Source organism: Aethalodelphis obliquidens, unplaced genomic scaffold (genome assembly GCF_003676395.1).
Source record: "Aethalodelphis obliquidens isolate GAN/ISIS:26980383/991018 unplaced genomic scaffold, ASM367639v1 scaffold3, whole genome shotgun sequence".
NCBI lineage: Eukaryota > Metazoa > Chordata > Mammalia > Artiodactyla > Delphinidae > Aethalodelphis > Aethalodelphis obliquidens.
Window position 1 is genome coordinate 5,045,380 of NW_020837947.1, and position 26,831 is coordinate 5,072,210.

Below are 26,831 nucleotides of genomic sequence, written 5' to 3' on the forward strand. Positions count from 1 at the left end.
CATGAAAAGAGCTTGCTCCAAGTAGCTGCTGCCCCTTTGGGCTGAGCCCAGCAGGAACATAAAGGTAATCTAAACCCACCCAGAGCCGGCCTAGACCAACCTCGGCTAAGCCCAATCAGCAGAACTGCAGCCAACATACAGTGTAGACTAAATAAAGAGCACAGAAATCAATGCTTGTTATTTTATGCCACTGAGTTTTAGGATAGCTTACATGGAGCACTGCTGTGGCGACTGTTGACAAATACAGCCAGGAAGGCACTAAGCCAGGATTCAAAACCTAGGCCTGAATGGCTCAAAAACCCACTATTACCTCAACTATGTCAAAGAGTTTTCTCCACTAAATTAATATCCCCACCTCCAGGACGTGCTTAGTACACAGTAGAGATGCAATAAAAGTCTGGTTTATTAATAAGTATAAATATTAATAAATGTGTAATATTTTTAATACATCTTCAACAAGCTACTCATATTACCTTCTCATTCCCATACCATTAAGCCACTGATTCAAAAACATTGCGAAGGACACTATACGGCACTATCTAATTTCTCAAACACGTGATCTAAGACTTTCTTTTCTTATCAGTCCCAGAGCTATACACAGCCAACTCCAAAACAATACCTCCAAATTAACACTTACTTTTATAAATAAGTTGCTACGTGCAAACTCAAAAGGCAACATATTTTTTTTAAATTTCAGCAATATTTGAAAGAGTGAGGCTTTCATACAGATACACACAACAAATATTTATTATACATCTACTGTTTACTAGACGTTATCCTAGGCAGTGAGAATACAAAAAAGGGAAGAATCCCCACCGTCATGGAGCTTACATTACTTACACAGCATAATGGCATTTTCCAAGTGCTTTACATGTATTAACTCACTTATAACCCCTCATAAGCCTGTGAGAGACTATCTCCATTACAGAGATGAGGAAACTAAGGATCAGACTTGCCCAAAGTCACAATACAAGCAGCAGAGCCAGCCAGGAGTCTGAGTCCCTACTTTTGCCCACTGTGCTACACTGCTTTAATAAAGCATTTTTGAGTCAAATAGGATGAATTCACTCACAAAATCGAGCCTACATACAAAAGGGGGAGGTGAGAGAGAAGCATGCGTAATGATCTCTAAGACATACTGAGAAAAATGAGAGTAATAAAAATGCATATTTGTTTCATCGTGGCCAATATCTAATTCATAATTCTGAAATAAAATCTTTTCCATACTGCCAAAATCAGACACACAACACACGCCCTTGTTTTATTTTGTTTAACATTATTTAATTTTTTTTTTAAAGATGAGATACAGTTCCTAGTACAGACTACAAAACAGTTACTATTCATTTGGTATGTATCGATAACCTCAAAGAAAAACTATATGCGGATCCCAATTTTGCCAAATTCTTTTAACAGAAATTTAAAATCAAGGTATTAAAAAAATGATCTGGAGGACCAAAATGGCTTTATACCTGTTTCTCTCCGATGAATAACTAAATTTCTCATTTAAAAAGCTTTGATAAAATAGACACTTTTGGGTGCCAAGAATCATCCACAACTCATATACCCACCTGCCTATCTGACATGCCCACATCTGGATGTCTGACTTCAAGCTCAACACCTCTAAATCAGAACCTAAGCCCCACCCCCAAACCTGCTCTTCCCTCAGTCTTTCATAGCTCAAGAACTGGTGATTCTGTTACTCCAATCAATCGAAACCTCTGAGCTATTCCTAATTTTCCCTCACACCCCATTATCCAAACTACCAGCAAATTCTGTTGGCTCCAAGTCATCAATTATGAAGGATCCAAGCATTTCTAAGTCCGCTTATTCAAGTTTCTCCTCTGCCCCCTAGCTGGTCTCCCTGCTGTCACCATCACCCACAGCCTTTCTCCACACAGAAGCCAGAATGAATCTATTAAAACCCAACTGAGCCCACAGCACTCCCTGGCTTTCCATTTCACTCAACAATATCAGAAATCCCTACCGGGACCCACAGCCCCTTGAGGATAGGGCCCCTCTGCTAACTTTCTAACCTCGCATCTTACTACACTTCCCAAGCATGCTCATGCCTCAGAATCACTGCACTGCTGACCACTCTGCCTGGAATGTTCTTCCTCCCCATCACTCCATTCATGTCTCTGCATTCCCTTCATCTTATAAGAGATTCCTTGACTATAAACACATAGCTACTGTTTATCTGTTTACTCCACCTTTTTTCCCACAGCACTGACTGATCCTAAAGAAAATATTCATTTGTTTATTGTCTGTCTCTGCTATTGCAATGCCTGCTCCATAAGAGCAGAGACATTCAGTTCACCACCCCCACCTGCCTTCTGAAACAATGCCTGGTAAAAGGACCCTACGTGATTACCTGTTAGCCCAGCTTATGATGACAACGTAAACAAACGACAGCAGTGCTTCTCAAACTTTAGCATGCATCAATATCATCTACAGGGCTTGGAAGGCAGACTGCTGGGCTTTAGCCCCAGAGCTGCTGACTCATCTAGTCTGAGGTGGGGCTTGAACATTTTACAAGTTCCTAGGAGGTGTGGATACTATAGTCCTGGGACCACATTTTGACAACCACTGAAGTAGACACTGTTTCGCTCCAACACACGTGTCAACAACTGTAGTTGACCATGACAGTGAATCTCAACTGGTGGAAAAAGGACAGGAATAGAGTAAAAAGGTGCCTCCCCCTGGACCCACAATATAAAAGACATCTCTTCTGACTTAGAGGATTATACAGAACATGTGTCTTTTAAGTAATGCAATATAAACATCATTCCCTGAATAGCATTTTTTTTTTAAAGAATGGGGACCAGGCAGATTAAGGTTATATTCTCTAACACAGTCTCATGCTCTTACCTATTCTATGTTAATGGCTTGTGCTGAATCCTTATCCTTTAGAGTTCAAACAAGCAGATGAGAAGGCTGGTATCTTTTAGGAGATATGAAACACCAAAAAGTAGTAGACTCCAATCGGGACAGCTGCCCAAATCACAATTTACCACACCAAGGAATCATCCAATACCCAGAATAGGTCCAGGGTGGTCACGTCTAGGTTATGTCAGTTAACCCCAGGCCTTACTCGTGGCACACTGGTCCAAAATACATTCTCTCTCCTAAGAATCTGAAGTTTGAAGATAAAATCTGAGAGGCACTGATGCCAAATTATGTTAAGAGCAAGGCTCTCAACAGGGAAGGTCTAAACTCCCACTGCTGAGACTCTCAGAACTGCCCTAGTTCCTGTCTTATATGAAGCTTTGCTCTCCAGCTATTCCTTTAACACTCTGTACCACACCCAATTATCTTCCAACAAACTCTTTCTCTGCCTATGTTATCCAGAACTGTTTACATATTTGCAATCAAAAATACTTACTAAAAAAAAGAGTAAATGTATTAGCTTGTAAGAAAACTATATTAGAAACGCATCTTGTGAAATAGCAACACTTTTTCCCCATTAACTCCCATCTTTTTCCCCATTTACTTCCCCATTTACTTCCCATCTCCAAACTATAATACTATCCATACAATCAATGCAACTTAGAGTACACATCACATTTTTGACCTTACAATACCAACCCCTTCTTGTATTTCCTTTCAGAAAAGTCCTCTGAAACACAGCAAAAAGCCATCAATTTGCCTTTATACATTCAGTAGGTACTGGATACCTATTATGTGCCAATATTATGTGCACTGGGAATATAGCAGTAAATAACAAAAACAGGTTCTTGTTTTAAGTACCTTATATTGTGCTGTGGAGAGATAAGAAAATAAAAAAGAAAAATACCAAATAATAAGTGCTGTTGCAGAGAAATAAAGAGACTTAAGTGAAATAATGAGTAACCAGATTGCTTTTAGATAAAATGGTCAGGAGTCCTCTCTGAAGTGACACTTAAGCTAAAAACTTAATGACAAGAAGAAGCCAGCCGGTTAAGATCAATGCACAGCAAACATAAAGGTACCTGGGCTGGGAACAGACTTAACTTATTCTTAACAGCCAATTTAACTGCAGTATGTAGAGGAAGAGGGAAAATCATTTAAGATGAGGTCAGAAATAAAAAAGACCATATCATGTAGGGCTTTGTAACAAAAGGCAAAGAGTTGGAGCCTTTTATAAATTAATTGTATAGTATAAGGAGGCTATCTGCAACAAGATACGCGGAGAATAGCTGAACAAGGAACTAAGATGAAAAAAATATTATAAATAGTGGTTATGATAAAAATTTTAGCACTGCAAGGAACCTTAGCTGTCATAAAGTCTAGCCTCTCATTTTACTGAAAGGATGACACAGCTTCGCTGAGGTCAGATCAAAGACAAGCACAAAGTTGTACCTGATGCTCTCTGACATTCAGGCCAAAGCTCTTTCCATAATTCCTGCCTCAGTTTGAAATCTAGAACCAAGTCTTTACTTGGTTCTAGACTTCCAAAGTGACACAGCAGCATTCAAATAAAAACATATTTTTTAAAAAAAATTTTTATTAAATTATCCACACCAAGTATTCATGCCTCTAGTCCCTCACATGAAATTTTTTTTAAAAGCAGCTGACAATGCTTAAGTATTTACCATCAGATATATCTCTTCCCAAAGTATGTGAAGCAGGAAAAAAACATTGAATATAAACAAAATATACTTACATCTGGGTATTCTTTTACAGGCACATAAAGTTTCTCTTGTAACTGAACAATAGGTCCCACAGCATCAGGCAATTCTGCACTCCTTTTCTCTGTACTGCCATTTAATGTGTCATTGTACATGTCTTTCCGTACTCTGCTAATTTCTGTTAAAAGTAAAAATTTTAAATGTGTTAGACAAAAAAATATTCTTACTAGCCCAGGAAAAAAAAAAAATAAGAGGGTAGGGGAGGATTTCATTGATAAAGTGTTAAAACTCAAAGAAGAGCTGTTGACCTAGTCTGTCATTCTCTGGATTAAGTCTACATTTAACAGAACTACAGTCTTAATTAATTTCTACCAGAAATCAAATTTATACCAAATAATATATTTTATTAAAAATAACTTCATTGGAAGCACCGAGTCTTAACCACTAGACCGCCAGGGAAGTCCCCAAAATAACTTCAGAGCCCAAGCTTTTATTCACTATGTTACAGACCAGTTATTTTACCTAATTTCTCCATACCTAAAAAAACCCAGTCATTCCAAATGATAGCTTCAGCCAAATAACTATCCTAAGAATGCCTATAAGACAAAACTAATACCAAGGCTTCCTTTATACTTCAGAACTAACCTATCTGAATGAGATTTAAACCAGACCACTTCCTTAGATATTTTAGGTATCTTTGGAATATCCAAACAGAGATGTCCAAGAGATACACAAAATTTAAGTTCAGCAGAAGTCTGAGTCTGATACCCAAATGTATAGGTTAAAGCTATAGGAATAGAAGAGATGTCTTAGAGGGGGTATACGGAGAAGGAAGAACTGAATGACCCTATAGGAAAAGCACCATTTAAGGGATGAGGAAAAGAAAATTCAAAATAAGAAGAAATGGAGGTAGACAGGAGAACCAGGGAAGAGAAGCATCAAAGAAGCTAAAAACGACAGATTCAAGGACAGGGTGATCAACAGTGTCAAATATCACAAAAGTACCGTAAGGTAAAGAGCAAAAGAGGGTACCTAGGATGTGACCACTAAGCCATTGGTGATCCAGAAGTTTTGAGGAAAAGATGGTATGGAGATCAAACTATGAGTTAATGAAAGCAGAGATACCTAAAGTCAATGACCTTTTAAAACAATTTTGACAGTTCCCAGGTATGAATATCACTTCTAAAAAAAAAAATTATGAGAAATCTATCTTAATTGATCAAGTCCTATACAAAGATATCAATTAATTCTTCAAGAGTTCTTTATTAAGCTTCCACGATGTGCTAGAGGATAGGCCCTTGCCCAAAGGAATACACTGTCTAATAAGGGTTGTCATTATTAATTTAGCTGAATGCATCTGTAACCGTCTCTCCATGTTATGGATTACGTCCTCCTTGGGGAAAAAGCTTGTGTCCATTAGTATTTAAAAACAAAATTCCAGGTTTCCCTGGTGGCGTAGTGGCTAAGAATCCGCCTGCCAATGCAGGGGACACGGATTTGATCCCTGGTCCAGGAAGATCCCACATGCCGTGGAGCAACTAAGCCCATGTGCCACAACTACTGAGCCTGTGCTCTAGAGTCCACGAGCCACAAGTACTGAGCCCGCGTGCCACAACTACTGAAGCCCGTGCGCCTAGAGCCCGTGCTCTGCAACAAGAGAAGCCACTGCAACAAGAAGTCTGTGAACCACAACGAAGAGTAGTCCCCGCTGGCCGCAACTACAGAAAAGCCTGCATGCAGCAACAAAGACCCAATGCAGCCCAAAAATGAATGAATTAATTAATTTTTAAAATAAACAAATAATAAAATTCCAAAAGATTTAATTATAAATAAAATTCAGGTAAGATGACTAGGTTAAAGAATATATAAATACACAAAAACCAGTAATTTCATATGGAAGAAAAGATACATTTACCACTTAAGTTGTATTTGTATGCCTTCCAAACACAGAATTTCAATTTATCGCTGTTAAGGAACTATCAAATTTCACACTTTAATTTTCTTAACTAGTTATCTAAATCACTTTCAGTTAAATAAAATCCACTGCAGTAAAAAGGCATGATCAAAGGTGTTCTCACCCAGTTATAAAGACTGTCAATGAAAATACTGCACTACATTTTCTGCTTCAGTGATGGCAATACTCATGTTATAACGAATCTTATCTCCTAACTAACAATTTGCTTGTCAAAGTTTACCAAATGTTTATCTCTGTATAGCAAGTGAACTCTTTTTTTTTAAAAAATCAAAAGAAGGTACCTTGTATTTAACTACATTATAAGGACAAGAGTTGATTCTTTAAGTTCTTTTTTATACTTCTACTCTCATAATAAAATCTTTCTCAAAGATGTCCAGTATCAAATTAGTGTTTATCTTAAATTAGCATATGACAGCAATTCTCAAATCAAATTTCCAATGACCTACAATTTAAATATAAATGATTGTTTACATAATTAAGTAATTACAGCAAGTAGTTAACCAGAGGGCATTAGAAAAATTTAATCTAATTAAAATTGCACATATATCCTTTAGTCAAGGTCTCTATGTAAAGGCACTTTCAACATTAGTTTATTACATTAAAATTTCCTCCTCAAAAACTGCCCAATTCTTATTATGAAGTTAATAACACTCATATAAAAACCTGACAATAGCATAAAAGAAAACCACAGATAAAATTTGCTTGTAGATAGAGATGCAAATATCCTAAGTGAACAAGCTCCACCATCAGCACATTAAAAGAATAATGCACCAAGACAAAGTGGAATTTACAGCATGAATGCAAGAATAATTCAATATTTTAAAAAAATCTTTAAACATAGTAATACAGTAGGTTGAAGAGGAAAAAATGATTTTCAGGTAAACAAAGTTATCAAACTTAGAAAAACCAAGAAATAAGGTTTCTTATTTCTTATAAATAAGAAAATTCAGGTCAGATGACTAGATTTAAAAATAATATACAGGGCTTCCCTGGTGGCGCAGTGGTTGGGAGTCCGCCTGCCGATGCAGGGGACACGGGTTCGTGTCCCAGTCCAGGAGGATCCCACATGCCGTGGAGTGACTGGGCCCGTGAGCCATGGCCGCTGGGCCTGCACGTCTGGAGCCTGTGCTCCGCAGCAGGAGAGGCCACAACAGTGAGAGGCCCGTGTACCGCAAAAAAATAATAATAATAATAATATACAAAACCCAACAACTTCATATAACCCATTAGATGATATAATGGAAGAAAAGATACATTTACCACTTGAGTGGTATTTCTCTAAACATTTTTGTGATTACTTAGTAGCTTAGAGTTCCATGAAATTCTGTTACCTGCTGTATCCCCAGCTCTTACAATAGTGCCTGGAATACAGTGGGTCCTCAACTAATACTCAGTAAATTGGACAGATGGATGGGTGAATGAAGAGAGGAATGAGCTTAGCTACTCTAAGGCAGAAGAACAGTAAGAGGTATGGATTAGAGATGTGAAAGCAGGCATCATCAACTCTGCCACAGATAGGGTATTAAAGTCAAGAGGACAGGAACTCTGACCTGTTTTCTAATGACAGGAGTATGTGAAGTAAAATTACAATGTAATTATATATTCCACTTAAAATTTAAAAATCCTTCTACCGTGTTTCTTTCAGTCTCTAAGATATCACTCAATTTAATAACAGAAAACAAATTACATACAAGACAGTACTGATGGGAATGAAAAGGTGACTAAGACAGTTTGAGTTCTCAAGGAATTTACAATTTTCACTGTAAACTCTAACCAGCTGAGTACTACCTTTATCAACAGCATCTTTCTAGCCAACAAATTGTTAGCACTTCCTGGCACGTTACTTACGACACTAAAGTCAGGACAAGTTCTGATTACAGTTCTAACAGTAACTGTGTGATTTCAGACAAGTCTCCTATTTACCCTCCCTGTGCCTGAACCTCATATGATTGAAGGTTGCTTACTGAATGACTTCACTGAATCCACTGGTTTCCAACCTTAGGAGGCAAAGACTCATTTATTGTTTTCCCCATAACTCCAATGTTTTTTGAAAGTTTTGTCTCCAAAGCTTTTTATTCTTTAAGGCCTGGCAATCAGAGCTTTTGTTAACGTTATCCTAGCCAAAATATTACAGAAACCTGTCACAGGCATGGGCACGCGCAATGCTCTCAATTCCTTCATGAGTGGGGGCTCACAGGTGTGTGTTTATGAAACATAGGAGCGCTTCAAAACTAGTATGTTTTACATATTCTTTTGTTGCATCAAACATTACATGATAATGCTCTAATGTCCCCATCTCCACACTACCTTCATCAAACTACAGCAGTGGTTCAGAGAACTACAAGTTCAGAACCATTTGCTTAATCACATAGTGACAAATTCCTATTACAATAACCCCAAAATATCCCCAATATCAACACAATTTGTTTTAGACATCTCTGAACTGTTCTCAAACGTTACAAATTTTACTGAATTTTACCTTCCCTGAAATTTCTCCCACTCACCCCCTCTCAACACTGCAAAGCTCATCAAAGAGGTTAAATGCCTCCTTCATGTGACAGTCCTACAAATACTTGAAAAGTTCTGTAATCTAAGTGTCCTCTTCTCTAAACTATATGACATAGTTTTATACCCTCCCACTCACTTAGACATAATCCATTTGTCTATGTCTCTCTTAAAATGGAAAACCCTGTAGCACACACATCCTTCCCTGACCACCTATGAGTATGCAGACTGAGGCTGCCTACCTCCGGTCCCAAACACTCCACTTCCACTGCACGTTTAAGAATATCCCCTTACTTCTCTGATGAGCACAGTGCACTGCTGACATGGTAGAGGTAGTAGGGCAACCTTCCACCATTCCATACTTCCAGTGGAAAATTAAAATTCTTTTCATGGTTGTTTTCTACTAGACTAATACCTTCAGACTGATGTGAATCTATCAGTTGACATTCTTTAGGGATGACTATTCTGTGAGTCAAGGATCCAACTAACTGCAATTTCATAGCACACACGTTTCTCTAACCTGGATAATAAAATTCAAGCATACCGTATCAACTATTTGATGACATCTCAAGCTACACTAGAACTGGAACCTTCCTCTGGATCCACCAGAGTTAAACAGGAAATAATCACTTCTGGAATCTACAAGTTGTGCCATCAAGTTGAGAATGTAAGCTTTTCAGCTTCTGAGAGTATTAACCTTTCCAGCATTCAGGCTCCTCTCATTTTCCACGTTTTCTTGAATTGATATTCAGTGATCACATTTTTTTCAAATTTCAATACCCTGAAAACCATTTTTGTCTAGGTCTGAAAATTTGCTTTGGTTATGCTACTTTGTCTCCTCACACTTCTCTGCTTTAATTATCTTGATTTTTTTCCTTTTCCAAACTAAAGCTCAATTATCAGTCAGTAAATTCTGCTCCTAAGAGGGAAAACAATCATTGCACAGTTCTGTTTTATGAAACCTATTAATATTACATCAACAGCCTTAAGTCTTTTCCCTTAATTCACCTAACTATGGATGTAACTAAAAGTTTGTTTTAAATTCATTCTTATGTTTCATAAGCTTTAACTCACTTTGGTTTTTAGCTTTTTCATTACCACCACTTTTACTATATCTGAACTATATTGTATGTGCATCCCATCCTCTGCCACCTTAAAATTTTGCACATTCGTTTAAAATCTGAACTATTAGATTAACTAATAGACCAACCACTCTGTGGAAGAGTACAATGTCAGAATTAGGACAACATGAGGAAATACTGGAGAACAGAAAAATACAGGCTGAGAAATCTAACTTACAAAATTAAGTAGTCATTTCAGAAGATAGATAAATGGCTGTGTATAAATTTAATGCTGCAAAGTTGGAAGGCTAGATAAAGAATAAAATATAGCCCTACTTTACTTTCCGGTTTAGAATTTTTCAACAAATTAAAACCAAGAAAATAAAAATTAGGAAATAAAATATAAAAAATATTTACCAGCTCAGTAGTAAACAAAAAAAACCTAATGATACACAAGTAATATTAAAAAAAATGCATGAAAGAATTATTTTCAGAATTTGTAACAATGCAAATTAAAAGATGGCTTTTCAAAACACTGAAGAAAATTTCATGCAAACCACACCTTACACTCAGTGTTGTGGTAGCTAATTCCAACTGCTCAACCAGCTATGCGGATATGATAGACATATACATTTTATTTGGGCATCTATCTGGCTTTTCTTCGAGCCTTACATTTAAATTCATCAAAAAAATTACCTTATCATTGTAATACAGCTGGAGCTAAAATACAGGAAGAAGTGAAAAGGTTACAGTGTCATTTGACCATAAATGCCTCGTTTTTTTAATTTAACATTTTCCATTAATTTGTTCAGTAAAGAGCCAACTCTTTATAAATATGTACATATGCTTTGATGTACACAGTATACATTTTATAAACAAAGTTAAAATGACAGCTTTCATCATTCTAAATGAATTTCAATGGGATCTATTATTTCCTCACTATCTGCAGGCCATCTCTTACTGAACGCTAACCTGGTATACTAACACAAAAAGCAAAGTAAGATTTTAGTTGTTTTAGGTCTTAATTAACAAATCACCAGTCTCTATTTACATGAAATTCATTACATCTTATAGCAATACTATTAAGTCTACTTATAACCAAAGGACAACTGCTACTATACAAAGAGGTGGCTGTTATGTGCCCTTATGTACTTAGGGGCAACAAAGATCTCTTCTGAAAAAAGAACCTCTAACTCAGGGTTTACTAAATACAGGGAAAGTTTTAAAGATATTTTGAGCTGAGCAAAACCCACAGAATAATATAACTTCATTGTGCTCATTTTTAAAAGCCACATCCACAAGGTACAGAAAACAATGAATTAAAAAGCAGGTTACTAGAGAATATACACTATTTAATGGAATGTATTTTGCTTACTTGACCAAAGAAATCTGATTTAATTTTGAGGCAACTACACTGAAACTCGCAAGAAAAAAAAAAAAAAAAATCAAGCTACTGCCAATTCTCTACACGGGATCTTTCTTTTTTTTTCCAGTTAAACTGCGTTTTGTATTTTACGACTATAAGCACAAAAAGAAAAACTACAAAATTAAATTCAACAGCCCTCCTTTAAACTGCCAAAATTAACATTTTTTCAAAGTTGTTGGTAAATTTCACATAAAAAATATGATATAGTCCATCCTAGTTCCAAGACTGTTCTCAGCAGCAGTTTTGTAACATGAAAGGTATTTAATAGTAGCTGCACTTCCGTGGAAAGGCTCTTTCAAAGGTTACAGAAAAGAATGTCTATTATGTGATCTAACTTATACTATGTGAATTTTTAGATAGACACAGAGAAGTCAAAAAAAAAGGATGTAACAACTATTAAGAGTAATCATCTCTGGGAGATGGATTTACAAGGACAGTTTAGCTTTCACATTACGAAATAATTTTTTTTTTACAATAATAACACTTAGAAAATTAATTAAGTTATCCTCATTAGGATGGTAGAAAGAATTCTAAGTCAAAATGCAGAATATAATATTGGATTCTCCATATAAAACTATAATGAAGGCTAAATCACTCACTCTCAGGTCTAAAAACAAACTACAAAGACCTATCTATTTTTTTTAAATGAGGACCTCCACCATGCTAAAAATACTGTATATGAATTTTCATGTGATCCTCACAGAATGTGAGGTAGTATATAATACCCATTTTACAAAAAGAAGGAAGGCAGGAAGGAAGGAAATGTTCAGAGAGTAAAGAATTTGTCCAAGGTCATAGCTAGTGCAACCAGCTTTCATTTAGGGTTTCATAAAGGAATTCTGGAATAAGAAGTCCTTGAAACTCACTTTAAGAGATGGTAATTAGAGATGGAAAATAAGAAAGTGGAACAATATGACCCAGCAACCCCACTACTGGGCATATACCCAGAGAAAACCATAATTCAAAAAGACACATGCACCCCAATGTTCACCGCAGCAGTATTTACAATAGCCAGGACATGGAAGCAACCTAAATGTCCATCAACAGAGGAATGGATAAAGAAGATGTGGTACATATATACAATGGAATATTACTCAGCCATAGAGAGGAACGAAACTGGGTCATTTGTAGATATGTGGATGGACCTAGAGAGTGTCATACAGAGTGAAGAGTCAGAAAGAGAAAAACAAGTATCGTATGTTAACACATACACGTGGAATCTAGAAAAATGGTATAGATGATCTCATTTGCAAAGCAGAAACAGAGACACAGAGGCAGAGAACAAATGTACGGATACCAACAGGGGGTGGGGGGGATTGGGGATTAGGATTGACACATATACACTATTGATACTATGTATAAAATAGATAACTAATGAGAACATGCTGTATAGCACAGAGAACTCTACTTAACACACTGTGGTGACCTAAATGGGAAGGAAATCAAAAGAAGAGGGGATATATGTATATATGTAACTAATTCATTTTGCTGTACAGCAGAAACTAACACAACATTGTAAAGCAACTATACTCCAATAAAAATTAAATTTAAAAAAAAGTGGAACAATCCAACTTTTGGTTTATTGCTAGCCATGCTGTAACAAGTACAGTCCAGTACTGTTACTAGTGACTACCAAAAAAGTCTTTGCAGCCCTCCTCTTTCACTCCATGCTAACAGAAAGCAGTTTGGGGGAAGAAATCTAGGCCTTGGTTCCTAAAGATGGCAAAATAGGCTATTAGAAAAAACAGAACAGAGTGGAGGAAAGCATTTTTTTTAGGTGAATAAAAATTAATTATTTAATTGAAATAGGCATCCTTTCTCATTTAAATTGGATTTTGTTTGGAGGTTACTTTTAAACCTGGTTAGCTTTACATATTATGTATCAAGTATTATTTAATAAAATGTTGCCTTCTGGTCATTTAATTTTTTAGAATACTCAGGGGAAACCAGTCCTTATCTCTATATAATACCTGCTGTATTAAAATTTAAATCTGAAGGTTAAGAAATCTGGTTAAGACATATCTGTCAATGTATATCTGAAGAATATGTAACGGTAAAACGGTAGATATCACCAGAATCCAGCTAAAAAGTAACACTTGAGAATCTAGCAACTTTTACTAACGACTCTTTTCCCAACCCTTTTAATATCTCTGGAAGAATAAAAATGGGTAACCAGGTTATAGGAGTGGAAGAGATTTTTCACCATATAGGCTCCTAACAGGCCTTTGAATTTTTAATCATCTCAATGTATTAACTTTTCAAAAATACATTTTTAAGAAGCTTTTACTTACAATACGATGACAGTAATGGATTATAATCCATGAGACTATAATGATATAATTGAATAAATACATATGAGAGAAAAGACAGACTTTCCTTGTAGAATTCCAATAAATAAATATAGAAGGAAAAATGGATAAATAAAATCATCATTAGAAAACCACCAGAGTAATAATTACTGCAAGCTAAGAACCATTCGAAAGTATGAAGAGAAACAGAATATCTGTACAGTTTCAGAGTATCTTCCCATAAGATATTTATTAATTACAAAGGAAAAAAATACTGTACAGTAGAAAAGCTGGTAGATACCACCTTAACCACGTGATAGTTAATATTAAGAATAATAAGACATGTACTCTGGTATGATGCACTGAGAAGGGTCCAACAGCACTTCTGTGGTTTTCTTGCCAAAATGCCTAACCTCAATCTAATACTGAGAAAACATCAGACAAACCCAAACTGAAGAATGTTCTACACTATGCAACAACTACCAGTTATCTTCAAAAGTGTCAAGAAAAGTATGATGAAAGAATGCGACACTGCCACAGACTGGAGGAAACTAAAGAGACATCACCACTAAACGCAATGTGGGATTTTGGATTGGATCCTGAACCAGGAAAACTATGTTTGTAGAAACACTAGTGAAATCTGAATAGATATAGGCAAGTGAGTAAATAATACTGAATCAATGTTAATTTCCTAATCAGATGAGTTGTTAACATTAACCTCGGCACTACTTTTTCAATTTCTCTATAAGTCTAAATTCATTTAAAAAAACAAAAACCAGAAGTGTTTGCTTTAGCCTTCAGAGTTACTTATTCTAATGGAGTAGGGGGATAGTTGTGGGAGAGAATGAAAGCCATGCAAATGTCTTACTTTTCTAGTGTTTAAAAAAAATAAAAAGAAAATGCCTGCTTAGCAATTAAACTGAGGATGTCAAAATCATTCAAAATAATCTTTAATTTAAAATAATAAAAAAATTTTCAACAATCTCTTTAATTTTCTTTAACAGGTACTGCTTAAAAAACATGCACTTTTATATCTTCCTTAAGAACAAGGAAAAACACTACAATCCATAAACAATGACCTTTCTGTGTAGAAAGGGAATCTTTCTAAGAACTACATGCAGTAGGGAAAAAAGCACCAGCCTTGAGTTTATACAACCTGGATTTTACTTGATTCTCTACAAGATTTAGCTGTGCGGCTCTGAACTTAACCCTATGGGTCTGTTTCCTCCTCTGTGAAATGAGGTTAGACCAGATCACATGCATAATTTCTTGCAGCTCTAAAATTTTATCAATTAGGAGTGCACCCTCCTGTTGCTTCAGAGAATCCCAGTCTGTGCCCACTCTGTTTCAATACCCCACAAAAAAAGGGCTAATATAAACTCAATGACCAAATGATAAGCACAGACCGCCCTACTCTTGTCAGAATTACACATTCCAAAATGTCTTAAACTGCTGGGCACCAGGACTCAGTTTAAATGACACTCTTGTAAGGCACCAAATCCTTGTGTGACCAGGCTCTACACAGTTGTATTTGGGGAGGTGAGAAGGGGTCTGTCCCTATGTATTTTATCCTCTTCAAACTTCAAATCCCCGGGGGGTTTAAAAGGAACTTGGTAAACCAAAGTGAAAATGAAACAGAACACCCCCAAATTCTGAAGGAATTATGTCTGTGTAAGGGGGAGAGGTGAATTGCTTTTCCTAGGTAACAATTAATTTCTTTGATTTTTAATTATCCTTTTTAATTGTATTCCAAACTCCATCTAAGCTCAATGTAGGAAAAGCCTAAAATCTGTAATCATGCAGCATGTTCATCTGCACATTACCTTAATTCCACGAACTAAAGCAAATGAACGTCAAATGACATTCACAGGTGTTACAGCAGCCCATATACAAGAGAAATCTTTCACACTATGAAAAAGTTAAGGAGAGTTTTTTAAGGCATAATAAAAAAAAATCTACTACACACACGTTCAAAAAGGTCCTTTTATAGCAAGTATCAAAACTGAAATTAGGAAAGAATAAAACTTCCATCTCTGTAACAAGAACAGCATATACAGTACCCTCAGATGTCAACATAATGGGTATTGAAAACATTATTTTAATATGGTAAACAATACGATTCTCTTTAATTAAACCAAAGCCGTTTTACTTTACAAAGAACTGGATTCAGAAAATCTAATGTTACATATGCTACTGGCAGAACTACACGTACTATATTTTTACTGACTCAATTCTATTATCACTTAATATTCTTGGAAAGCATTTTTAATGTGAGCTTTTAAAATGCAGAATACAGCAGTCTTTTTGAGGTCATAAAACTTTAACTCATTGTAATGGAAACTAAAGCGCTATCATAAAAATTTTACCAATACCATCCAAAAAGAACCCTGGTTAAGGACATTCCAGATGAACCCTCTCCTTGAACTCCAAACACCTGTATCCAACTGCCTTTTAAACATGTAACACTGACACATTCAAAATCACTCCTTAACTGCCCCCACCCCAAACTTTTTCCTCCTGATCTCACAAAATGGCAAGTCCTGGGAATGAAACAGAGTTGACTGATGGTGGGGAGGGTACCACACAATCAGTGAGGAGGAGAAGTATCTCTTAAACTCAGATTAGACGAACGAGGTCAAACTTCTTTCCAAGGTATGAGTCTCCCTTCAAAGTCCGCCTTGGAGGACAGCACTTCATTATTACAGTCTGCTTAGATGGATTTCCTTACAGATAAGTACTACTCTCATCGCCACTTTATAGTTAGAAGACTGGAATTTGGGGATTAAGTACTTTCACCAAAGATCACATAACTTGAAAGTGAAAAAGTCAGAATCCCAATCTAGGTCTGACTCCATACTTTATTGTTCCGACTCCCAAAATTAAATTTGGTTGCTACGAGAACAAGTGGTCCTGATGATGGGAAAAGCAGTGATGGCAGACAGTTAAGAGTCAGAAAGAAAAGGAAATAAAGATGGGGAAGAGGGTAAAAATCGGAGATATGGATAAAGAAAAAAGGAGGGAAACGTAGAGGGAAACATATTATTGTATATATAATATATATACAATAATAATGAAGGAAAGAAAGAATGGTACAACCCAAATTAAAAGTAGAATGAAAGTCAAAGAAGAGATTCTCATTTAAGCTCTGCCAGGGACTAGCTGCATATCCTTCAACAAATCGTTTAAGGTGTATGACAGGGGTCCCCAACCCCCGGTGCCAATCCGCAGCCTGTTAGGAACTGAGCTGCACACCAGGAGGTGAGCGGCAGGCAAGGAAGCGAGCGAAGCTTCATCTGTCACTCCCCGTCGCTCCCCATCACTCACATTACCACCTGAACCACTGCCCCATCCGTGGAAAAACTGTCTTCCATGAAACCGGTCCCTGGTGCCAAAAAAGGTTGGGGACTGCCGGTCTATGACTACTCTCATTTACAAGCACATCTAAGATAACTCAAGACCTAATAAGCTTCTGAGTTATACAGAAAAAATTACTTCACTTAACAAATATCTGTAGTGTCTGGCACATAACAGATGCTCAAAAAGCTCTTACTATTGACTGAAAACAACCCATCTTTCTACAGTATCAGGCACTGTGCTAGGGACACACTGGTAAGCTACATGGTTCTTGCCATCATAATTCTTCTAGCAGTAAGAAGTGGTTTCTATGTAAATAGATCAGAGTGCTAGAAGTGATTGACAGATGAGACTGAGCGTCCTGGGATATAAATACCTGGGCCTGAACACTAAACAAAGCAATTTTATTTTTTGCAGTACGCGAGCCTCTCACTGTTGTGGCCTCTCCCGTTGCGGAGCACAGGCTCCGGACGCGCAGGCTCAGCGGCCATGGCTCACGGGCCCAGCCGCGCGGCATGTGGGATCTTCCCGGACAGGGGCACGAACCCGTGTCCCCTGCACCGGCAGGCGGACTCTTAACCACTGCGCCACCAGGGAAGCCCTAGACAAAGCAATTTTTAAAGAGTAAGCCAGAGCTCTATGGTTTCATTTGGTTCTATAGTGGGAAAAGACCAAGCTAGGGAAAAATTGGATTCTAGATACATAAACCCTCACTTTAATTATGATGAAGAAAACGAGAATAAAAATGGAAAAACATAGACATATATTTATCACTCTTATGATACATAATTATGTTGATAGATCCGATACATGGGGAAAAAAAGCTTAAAATATATTCTTCTATCCCACTCAAGGATTTTTTTCCAGACCTTAGTTTTCTGACTTCTAATCCCGTCTATTTTTAGTAATGTCTATGATTATCCAGGCAAGTGGTTCTGTTTTTCTTGCTCAAGGTATTTCTTCATTTACTCAAAAACTTCTCAAATATTTTAGAGCAGCCATGCTAAGGTTTGAAGACATTCAGGTTACCATTCAAACTAGGTATTTGTTCCTTGAAAACGGTTATGTATTTTTCCCAGTGGAAAGTTCGTAACAAACAGAATTTCTAAGAACAAAGTTCTGTCTTCACCAAAGCCTGCCTTGATAAAGACAAGTAGAAAATTACTGATTTAAACACCAAAATCTAAAAAACAACCTTATTTCAAACAACACTGTACTAACCTTATCACACTGAAAAATGAGTGAAATCCAGTCATTAGAGGCCCTCCCTAATAGTAGTTTGAAACCAAACCCCTAGGAAGACTAAGTATAGCAAGATCTGCCAGCTTTAGTCAGATAATTTCATAGGCAAGAAAAGGATAAGATGTACATTAGAACCCCTCAGTATACTTTTTTTAAAGCAGCTAAGTGGAAAAGGCCATAAAAGTGTTCAACGCCAGGCCAATTCATAGGTGGCTGGGGGCATTAGCAGGAACCTTCAGAAAAACATCAGAGTATCAAGACTTAAGAAAAAGTGAACCCACTTTCAGAAGGTCAATATTAAATGGAACAAGTTTTGAATTAAACTTAATATACTTCCTACATTCTGAACATGCTGTGCTATCTTTTCTCTTATGAAAAGAATGACCCTTCCAAGTCAAGCAAGCTATTTACACAGTCAACACACCACCACCTTCCTTAGAGTGGTGGTTACAGTAGCTAATTTAATGTACTGTGCATAATATAACGGAAGACAACTTTAAAGAAAAACTTTGCCTCTCCAGGTCTTTGTCCAGAACTAACATAAACTATCAGTTCACAAGTTAGGTACAATTTTACTTTTTAAGAAATTTACAGGTGACTGAAAAACTGTAAATAATAATCTGTGATAAAGAATAAACTGTTGAAAGTGCAGTCTTTGGGGAAAAAAACCCATTATAGTGTCTCAGTCAGCCTCCATTTCTTCATCTATAAAATGGAGTTATTTCCAGCTCACGGGATTGATAGAAAGATTAAACAAGATAATGGAGAGAGCGAGTGTGCGCCTGATACATTAGTTATGTCCATATCATCATCACTAACGATGACTGTGATGTAAAATTATATACTCTGTAAAATTATGTATACTGACAGGTGGGTCTGAAAGATAATATTTGCTGATCGGATGAATATCTCTTACATAAAATCTATAATCTGTCTTTTTGCAGAATCTATAGACATAAAAGATACTCAGAAAAGGCACCTACCAAATACTGTTTGCAACTGACTCCTTACAAATTCACTATAAATGACAAAAGGAGGCAGAAAGTAATAAAGATACAGCTTAATTTTTCCAACTCATTTTTACTAAGCTCTTCCTCAAATATTCAAACATATAATCCAGAAAACCTTACAAACTACTCAAATAGAAACCCCTCAGTACACTCAGCTTATTAAAAATGACTCTTAAATACTTGGAGCAAATGTTCTCTGGCACCTTTCCCACAACACCTTCTTTAAAGTGTTTGCTCCAGGATCTGACCTGTTTTGGTTTAACCACTTTTCAGGAGTTTTAAGATTATTTTAACCTCAAGTGGGTCATTTGGGGGAAGGAAAGTTGAGAAGACATTCTGGCTTGTAATATATCTTTACGTAACTACAACTTAATACCTTAAAATAGTTATCTAAACAAAAACAAACAAAACAAAAGGATCACATCTTACACTGTCACCTTGAAACTGCAATATTACTGTGAACACTCCCCTTACTTCACTCCACTGACAATCCTGTAATTTTGAGCTAATTCAGTGATGTGACTTTTCAAACACGTAATTCTAAAACCCTTTCAGAACTCAGAATCTTAGGTGCATCAGGTGTTTCGGACTCCGACATAAACAATCTTGAACTAAATCGTGGCCACCTTTATCACAATAATAAATTTGGATGTGAATGGAAGCATATCACTAAAACAAACAAAAAAAAACCTTTTTAAAAAGTAAACCACCACCAATATCTATGGAAACTGAATTCAGTATCAGCCTATAAACAACTAATTATACTCAGCCTACTAAAGAAAAGCAGTACAGTTTTAATGAAGTACTATATGTATACAGATGTGTACACATATATACACATGCATGCAAACACATACACGCACAATACTTACATATCATTAAAGTTATATATAAGTTATATACATTGTATGTGTGCATATACAAATACTAAGGATATCATATAAAATATATTAAATATTGTTGAAATCTATTAACATACATATTATGTATGTATACAATTTATATAGATTCCATATGCCTTATTCTAACTTCATCTTGTATGTTAAGTGCGTGAAATTGTAGTTTTTTCTGAAACTGAAAATAAAGCTTTCAACGTACTAATTTACTGGACCAGGAGCCTCAGTTAAAATGATTATACTTCACTTCCCTCACAAAGGTCGAGCATAAAGAATATTATCTTTAGGATCTATCTCTGAATTCTAAACTTGCCACAGCTTACTTAAGCCAAATAAACCAAATGACCAAGCACGTATCACTGACAAAAGAATAAAGAAGTTGATTTACTTTAAACTCTGCAAATTTCAGAGATGGCTAAACGTTCTAATTTATCTCCAACATTACATAGAAGCTTACTTCTCATATGGATGTTATTACAATCTGGCACTTAAAAGTAATTTAAATGAAACCACTTTCAATGGCAAAGATACAACTGCTGGTACTTGTTTTAATAAGAAAAACTAATACTCCTATTTCTTAATTTCTTACCTTCACTCTCACGTGCACAACCTCAATAAACTGTTTCCTAAAAACAGAGAATTAATTTGTAAGCCTTTTTTCTTCCTTCTATTCTTGCTTTCTCAACCATCAAATTTAAATTCCCATATTTTAAAACTAAACACTTCTATAATCCTATACTTAAAGAGAACACACACTTGTCACAGCTCTACTCTAAAAATGTACCATACTGCCCAGAAAATAAAATCTATCAGATCAGGGTTGTATATCCAAACAAAATCTGATAACCTCCTAGAAGAAATCCTTATTTCCCTTTGGAACCCAGTAGTTTCAGTAAGTATACTAAGAAATATTTTTATCTCCTTCATTGGTCTTTTTACATTCTAAGCATTTACCATCCTCCGAAAGGCCTCACTTTCCAATAGTCACAAATAATTCTCTAAACTTGGACACATATCTGTTAACAAATACGTATATCATGGGGGGAAAGTACACCTCAAAATACATGCAGCAATATAACCAAGATTCAGGGTTAAACACCCTAAATGCCGCATGTTGGATCAAGGGTTAAGTTATTCATAAACAACAACAAGCATTAGTTACTTAGAGTAAAAAGTGACAAAGTCCAGATTTCCCATAATAGAAATTCTACTATTCTGTTTAAATTTTATAACATAAACTGTTTAAATATAAAACAGCAAAAACTGATAGTTTATATGACAGATATTCTATCAATTCAATGTTGCTTATAAACCCAGATTATTCTGCATCCTTTAAGATTGTAGTCCATCATATAAGTGGCAGAAACATGAATTACACAGCAGATGAACGTTAAGTGTGGTAAATGGATTTCAATTCATTAGGCATACCAATGTGCTGAAATACAAAAAGGCAGCAGTATTTTAGAATTTTAATAAAATACAAAAATGTATGTGTTAAAGGCTTTATGTACAAAGCAGAAGCAATTTTAAACCAACTATCTCTAACTCTTAAATAGAACACTCAGGTGTTATTCATCTGAACTAAACAGACCAAGCAAAATATCCTGTGATCCCCAAGTTCTCCTCAATGTCGAAATGGGTGGGTAAATTTAAAGCTTGTTCTCTCAAGAGTTGCTTTACTGGCAATTTTCTCCCAGTATCAAGGTCTGCAATTTCCATTTGGCTGCCAGTTTGCGATTAAATTCATCACCTTTATTATAAAAATGTGCTTTACTCCATGGCCTGCTGAACAAGAACTATAAGGAAAACATTTTTCACTGCTAACAGCAAAATAATTCTAAGGCAACCACCACATCCACTCAGATATTAGCTTCCTCAACCTGATGCAGTAGCCTATCACTCACAGGAAAAACCTGTAACAATTGTGTAACCCACAGAAATGAAATTAGATTCTATAGAAATGCCATGCTTTAAGTTTTTTTAGGATAAAATGCAACCAATTTCCTAATTTTCACATTCAGTGTTACTGCAAGCAAATCAGTTAACCACAAAAGTCAATATACAGAATATTTCCAAATTCCAATACAGAGACATAATGTTTCAGTGTTGGATAATTAAGTATCCACCTTTGTCCTATCATTCAGAAGTTCACAGTTTGTACTGTACCTTAACTTTTACTATCTGGGCAAACAGCCAATGGTCAAAGATAATTTTAAAAGATATATGTGTTTATATAACACTTCTATCTAACTTTACCGTCTTAGTAAGTCACAATATAAACTTCAAAGGAAAAAAAGTCAGAAAAGAAATAAAAATATTTCCCAAATAATGGCATTAAAGCTAGTCACCATGTCGTATTTAGGACAATACTACTCACTTGTGAGATTTAGATTTTTTTAAAGATTATCTATAAAGTTAACATTTACTTTTACAAACTTGGTCTGTAGACCAAAAATTCAGATATCTCTTATTTTCAAGTAAACTTCACTGTATTCATTTTAGAATTTACAGGGGAAAAAAGAGAACTTAAATTTCACATTAAGATGAATTATCAGATCATACAATGTGAACCTGGAATAAATTTTCATTTTCCTGCTAGCAAATGATGTGATCCCTTCCCATCTTAACCTGTGCATGCCTCTGTCACAGCAATATAAGCACCGTACTGCGTTTTTTATTTCATTTCTATCCACTCCATTGTATGTCTCCTTAAAAACTGGACTATGCCTTATTCATCTTTGTAACTCCATCACCCAGCAAAGTGCTGGATTTTTTTTTTTAATTTTATTGAAAACTAAATTATAGCAGGAGTCAACATCAGTTTTCCTAAAACCACACAGGTCACAATCCATTCAATCTATAGTATTAGTCACAACCAGTATTTTTTAAATGGAATAGAACAGAAAAATACTATATTACATCAGAGGTAATACAAATTATTATTTCATGAAACTTTCATTTCAGCTGTTATATAAGTATATATGTATGTGTACATAACAAAGTATTTCTCTTTTTAGGTAGCATTTAAAAATTTAAGATATATACCTTTCTGGTTCATGTTTATACCATTTTTCTCATTCACTTTTATACTGTCAGCATATATGGGTTGGCCAAAAAGTTCAAACTTTTTGGCCATTTGGCCAACCCAATAAATATTTGTTATTCAATAAATAATGTTAACAATCAAGGAGACTCTTGACTTACAAAATGAAAGGCTTCCACTTCTCACATCCCTTACCACATGTAAAATAAACAAAATTGACCCTTGAACAAAGAGGTAGATAATCCGGGTATAACTTATGTGGACCCTCCACAACCACAGTTCCTCTGCAACCATGGATCCAGCCAAACATGGACCTTGTAGTCCATGTTTTATTACTGTTGAAAAATGTCCACGTATGGGACTTCCCTGGTGGCACAGTGGTTAAGAATCCGCCTGCCAATGCAGGGGACACAGGTTCAAGCACTGGGTCTGGGAAGATCCCACATGCCGCAGGAACAACTAAGCCCATGCACCACCAACTACTGAGCCTGAGCTCTAAAGCCCGCGAGCCACAACTACTGAAGAAGCCCTCGTGCCTAGAGCCCATGCCCCGCAACAAGACAAGAAGCCACCACAATGAGAATCCCACGCACCGAAACCAAGAGCAGCCCCCGCTCGCTGCAACTAGAGAAAGCCCGCGCGCAGCAACGAAGACCCAACGCAGCCAAAAAATAAATTTATTTTTACATTTTTTTTTTTTGCGGTACGTGGGCCTCTCACTGTTGTGGCCTCTCCCGTTGCGGATCCGGACGCGCAGGCCCAGCGGCCATGGCTCACGGGCCCAGCCGCTCCACGGCATGTGGGATCTTCCCGGACCGGGGCCGGGGCACGAACCTACGTCCCCTGCATCGGCACTGCGCCACCAGGGAAGCCCTAAATTTATTTTTAAAAAAAAAGAAAAGAAAAATGTCCACATATAAGTGGACCCCTGGAATTCAAACCCGTGTTGTCCAAGGGTCAATTGTACATTTTCCTATAACCTAAAAACAAACCTAGGATTTTTCTAACTCAGATCTTACTCTCACCTTCCCTCATTACCGTCCTTCTCTAACTGATCCATTTATCCATCCCTCTACTCTCTTCCCCTTTTCATATTTTCTTTTACTCAAGACTTAAAAAAGAACATAGTGTTTTTTAAAGACACCTCTCCTAAATTAATCATCCTTCAAATTTTAGATAAGTCTACTCTATCTGGCCTATGAAACTAAAACCTGTACAAAACATCAACATAAACATGTCTAAATATTAGTCTAGCAACAACAGAGAATCTGAACTGAGTATTCAAAAGATACCAAGTGGCTTTCTCACTTTCCCTTATCTTCATCTTGGACTTTTATCACATTGTTCTAGGACACATGACCTAGATATATAAGGAAAGGCTGGTGGGGGGGAGGAGGAGAGGAATAGTTTACTCTAACAAGTGACTTTAAAATATTTGTATAGAACATGGGCAGTCAAAGTTCTTATCCAAATATACACTAAATTGTTCCTAGACCTAGATTCAGCCTGCAGGAAAATGCTAATGGAGACTACCAAGAACCTAGGAGAACCTTCTCTGTCTTTGACCTGAAACATCAGTTTAATGACAATATCACTGTGTGAATTAAATGCTTAATTTTATTCTTATTTAGAGGAAAAGTTAAAATACCCTAGGTAGATATTTCAAGCAATGAAATAAAATTTAAAATAATTAAGACCACTCATATCAGAAGGTAGTCACACTATGCAAATTATCAGTCATGACATAATTCTCCAAAGAGGGGATCAGGCCCAAAGGTACCCTCTGGCCAATAATATAACTTACAGATATACTTCTGTCACAAGAGCCAAATGAGCTACCATTTCTGAAAGCAGCAGTTTCTAATCTGTAAAACTTCATGAAAATGAAACTTCATGTAAATGAACTTCATTTACATACTATTCAATTAAAGGATGGAACTGTGATCTCTAAGATCCATTCCAGCTTTAAAATCTGAATTACAGAGTTTTTCTTTGAACAAGGACAAAATTTTTAATAAAAATCCTTTGGGCCTTCCAGGTGAAATGCTACTCTACCATCCAACCCTTGTACTCCCCCCCTTTTGAAAGGCTGCTGCAAATTATAAACGTCATCAAAATTTCATTTTATGATTAAGACTGCATAACTGCTGTAACAACAAAGAGAGCTAACATCTTATGTGCATAGATTAAAACAGAAGTTCACAGAAAACACTCAACTGGTTACTGATTTACAGACCTCACAAAACTACATCACTGCATCTCAATGTTTATTAAACACTCTAACAAAGACAAATATTTTTCTTTTCAAAATTTAACCATTCCTCTTTGCCTTACAATTCATCAGTTCCCAAATTTAAAAATTTTACACTTAAACCAGGCATATATTAGAACATCAACATATTTCTATGTGCGTATCTATTTCAAAGCATGTTTCACTCTAACGTTTAAATTGTGAAGATTCTGTTTTTACTTAGAGAATTATACTTTTTAAAATAGCACATCTACATTTTTATTTAAATAACATACACTAATTGAAATAAAATTCACTATTGAAACCCTTTGCGTCAATTGCTTAAATATAAAGCCAGAAAGGACACTTTTCTTGCTTCCTTCAAGATGGAATTTGAAATAGTCCCAAACTAAAAGAAATTTAACTATCTTTTCAAAGGGTACTTTGAACTGACTTGAACCAGCATTCTCATTCAAAATTAAGATTCCCAATTATTATTTAAACCTTCCTCTCTCTAGATCCACAGGTCTTTATAATCATCTCTCTAATTATGTCCCATAATATATCCTCACACCACTAGTTCCAAGAAGGAAAGAAAAAAAGGAATTCCTTTACCAAGCAATTTCAGAAAATTCTTGACTGCATGTGCTGGATATTTAACGTATCAACACAAAAGAATACGCAGCACTTCTTTGACTACAGAACGCTTCTGTTCTCAGACCACTTCAAGAAGCCAGTATCACATGGAATGGGTTTCAAAAACACTTCCCTAAAGCCTCCCTCAAACCACAGTTAAATTAGCAGATCTTCAATCTCTCCCCTCCAACCTAAGAGCACAGTCTTTCAAGCCATTAGAGCAAAAGCAAATGGAGAGGATGATGAAAGGCAAGCATAAGACAAAGACCCATACCACACATACAGACCAAGATATGCCAGCAACTCACCTTTAGTACACAGCTTAGACTCACCATTCCAGAAATCACACTCACTAATCCAGATGTACCTCTTCCCCCATGCACCTAAACCCAACACAATCACCAACAGACAATACAGAAAAAAAATAAAACAAAAGGCATCGTAATAAAGGGCTAAGTAAATCCAAATGTACGAGTAAAACAGAACAGAAAGCCAGCCAAAGTAGGTATGTGTAGATTAGAAGAAGTATTGAAGTGGCAAAATACTGGGGGGGGGGGG

At 36.2% G+C, this 26,831-nt stretch overlaps 1 protein-coding gene across 8 annotated transcripts in view; it reads right to left on the reverse strand.

Moving 5' to 3' along the window:
- QKI (QKI, KH domain containing RNA binding) overlaps positions 1–26,831 on the reverse strand; it is a 143,895-nt gene that overhangs the window by 102,368 nt on the left and 14,696 nt on the right. For all 8 annotated transcript variants that reach the window (XR_003427736.1, XR_003427734.1, XM_027081589.1 and 5 more), the window contains exon 2: positions 4,643–4,785. Coding sequence is in view for 6 of the 8 variants with exons in the window: in XM_027081589.1 (XP_026937390.1) it covers positions 4,643–4,785 (143 nt within the window). In the remaining 2 variants the exon portion in view is untranslated. The remainder of the gene's footprint in view (positions 1–4,642; positions 4,786–26,831) is intronic.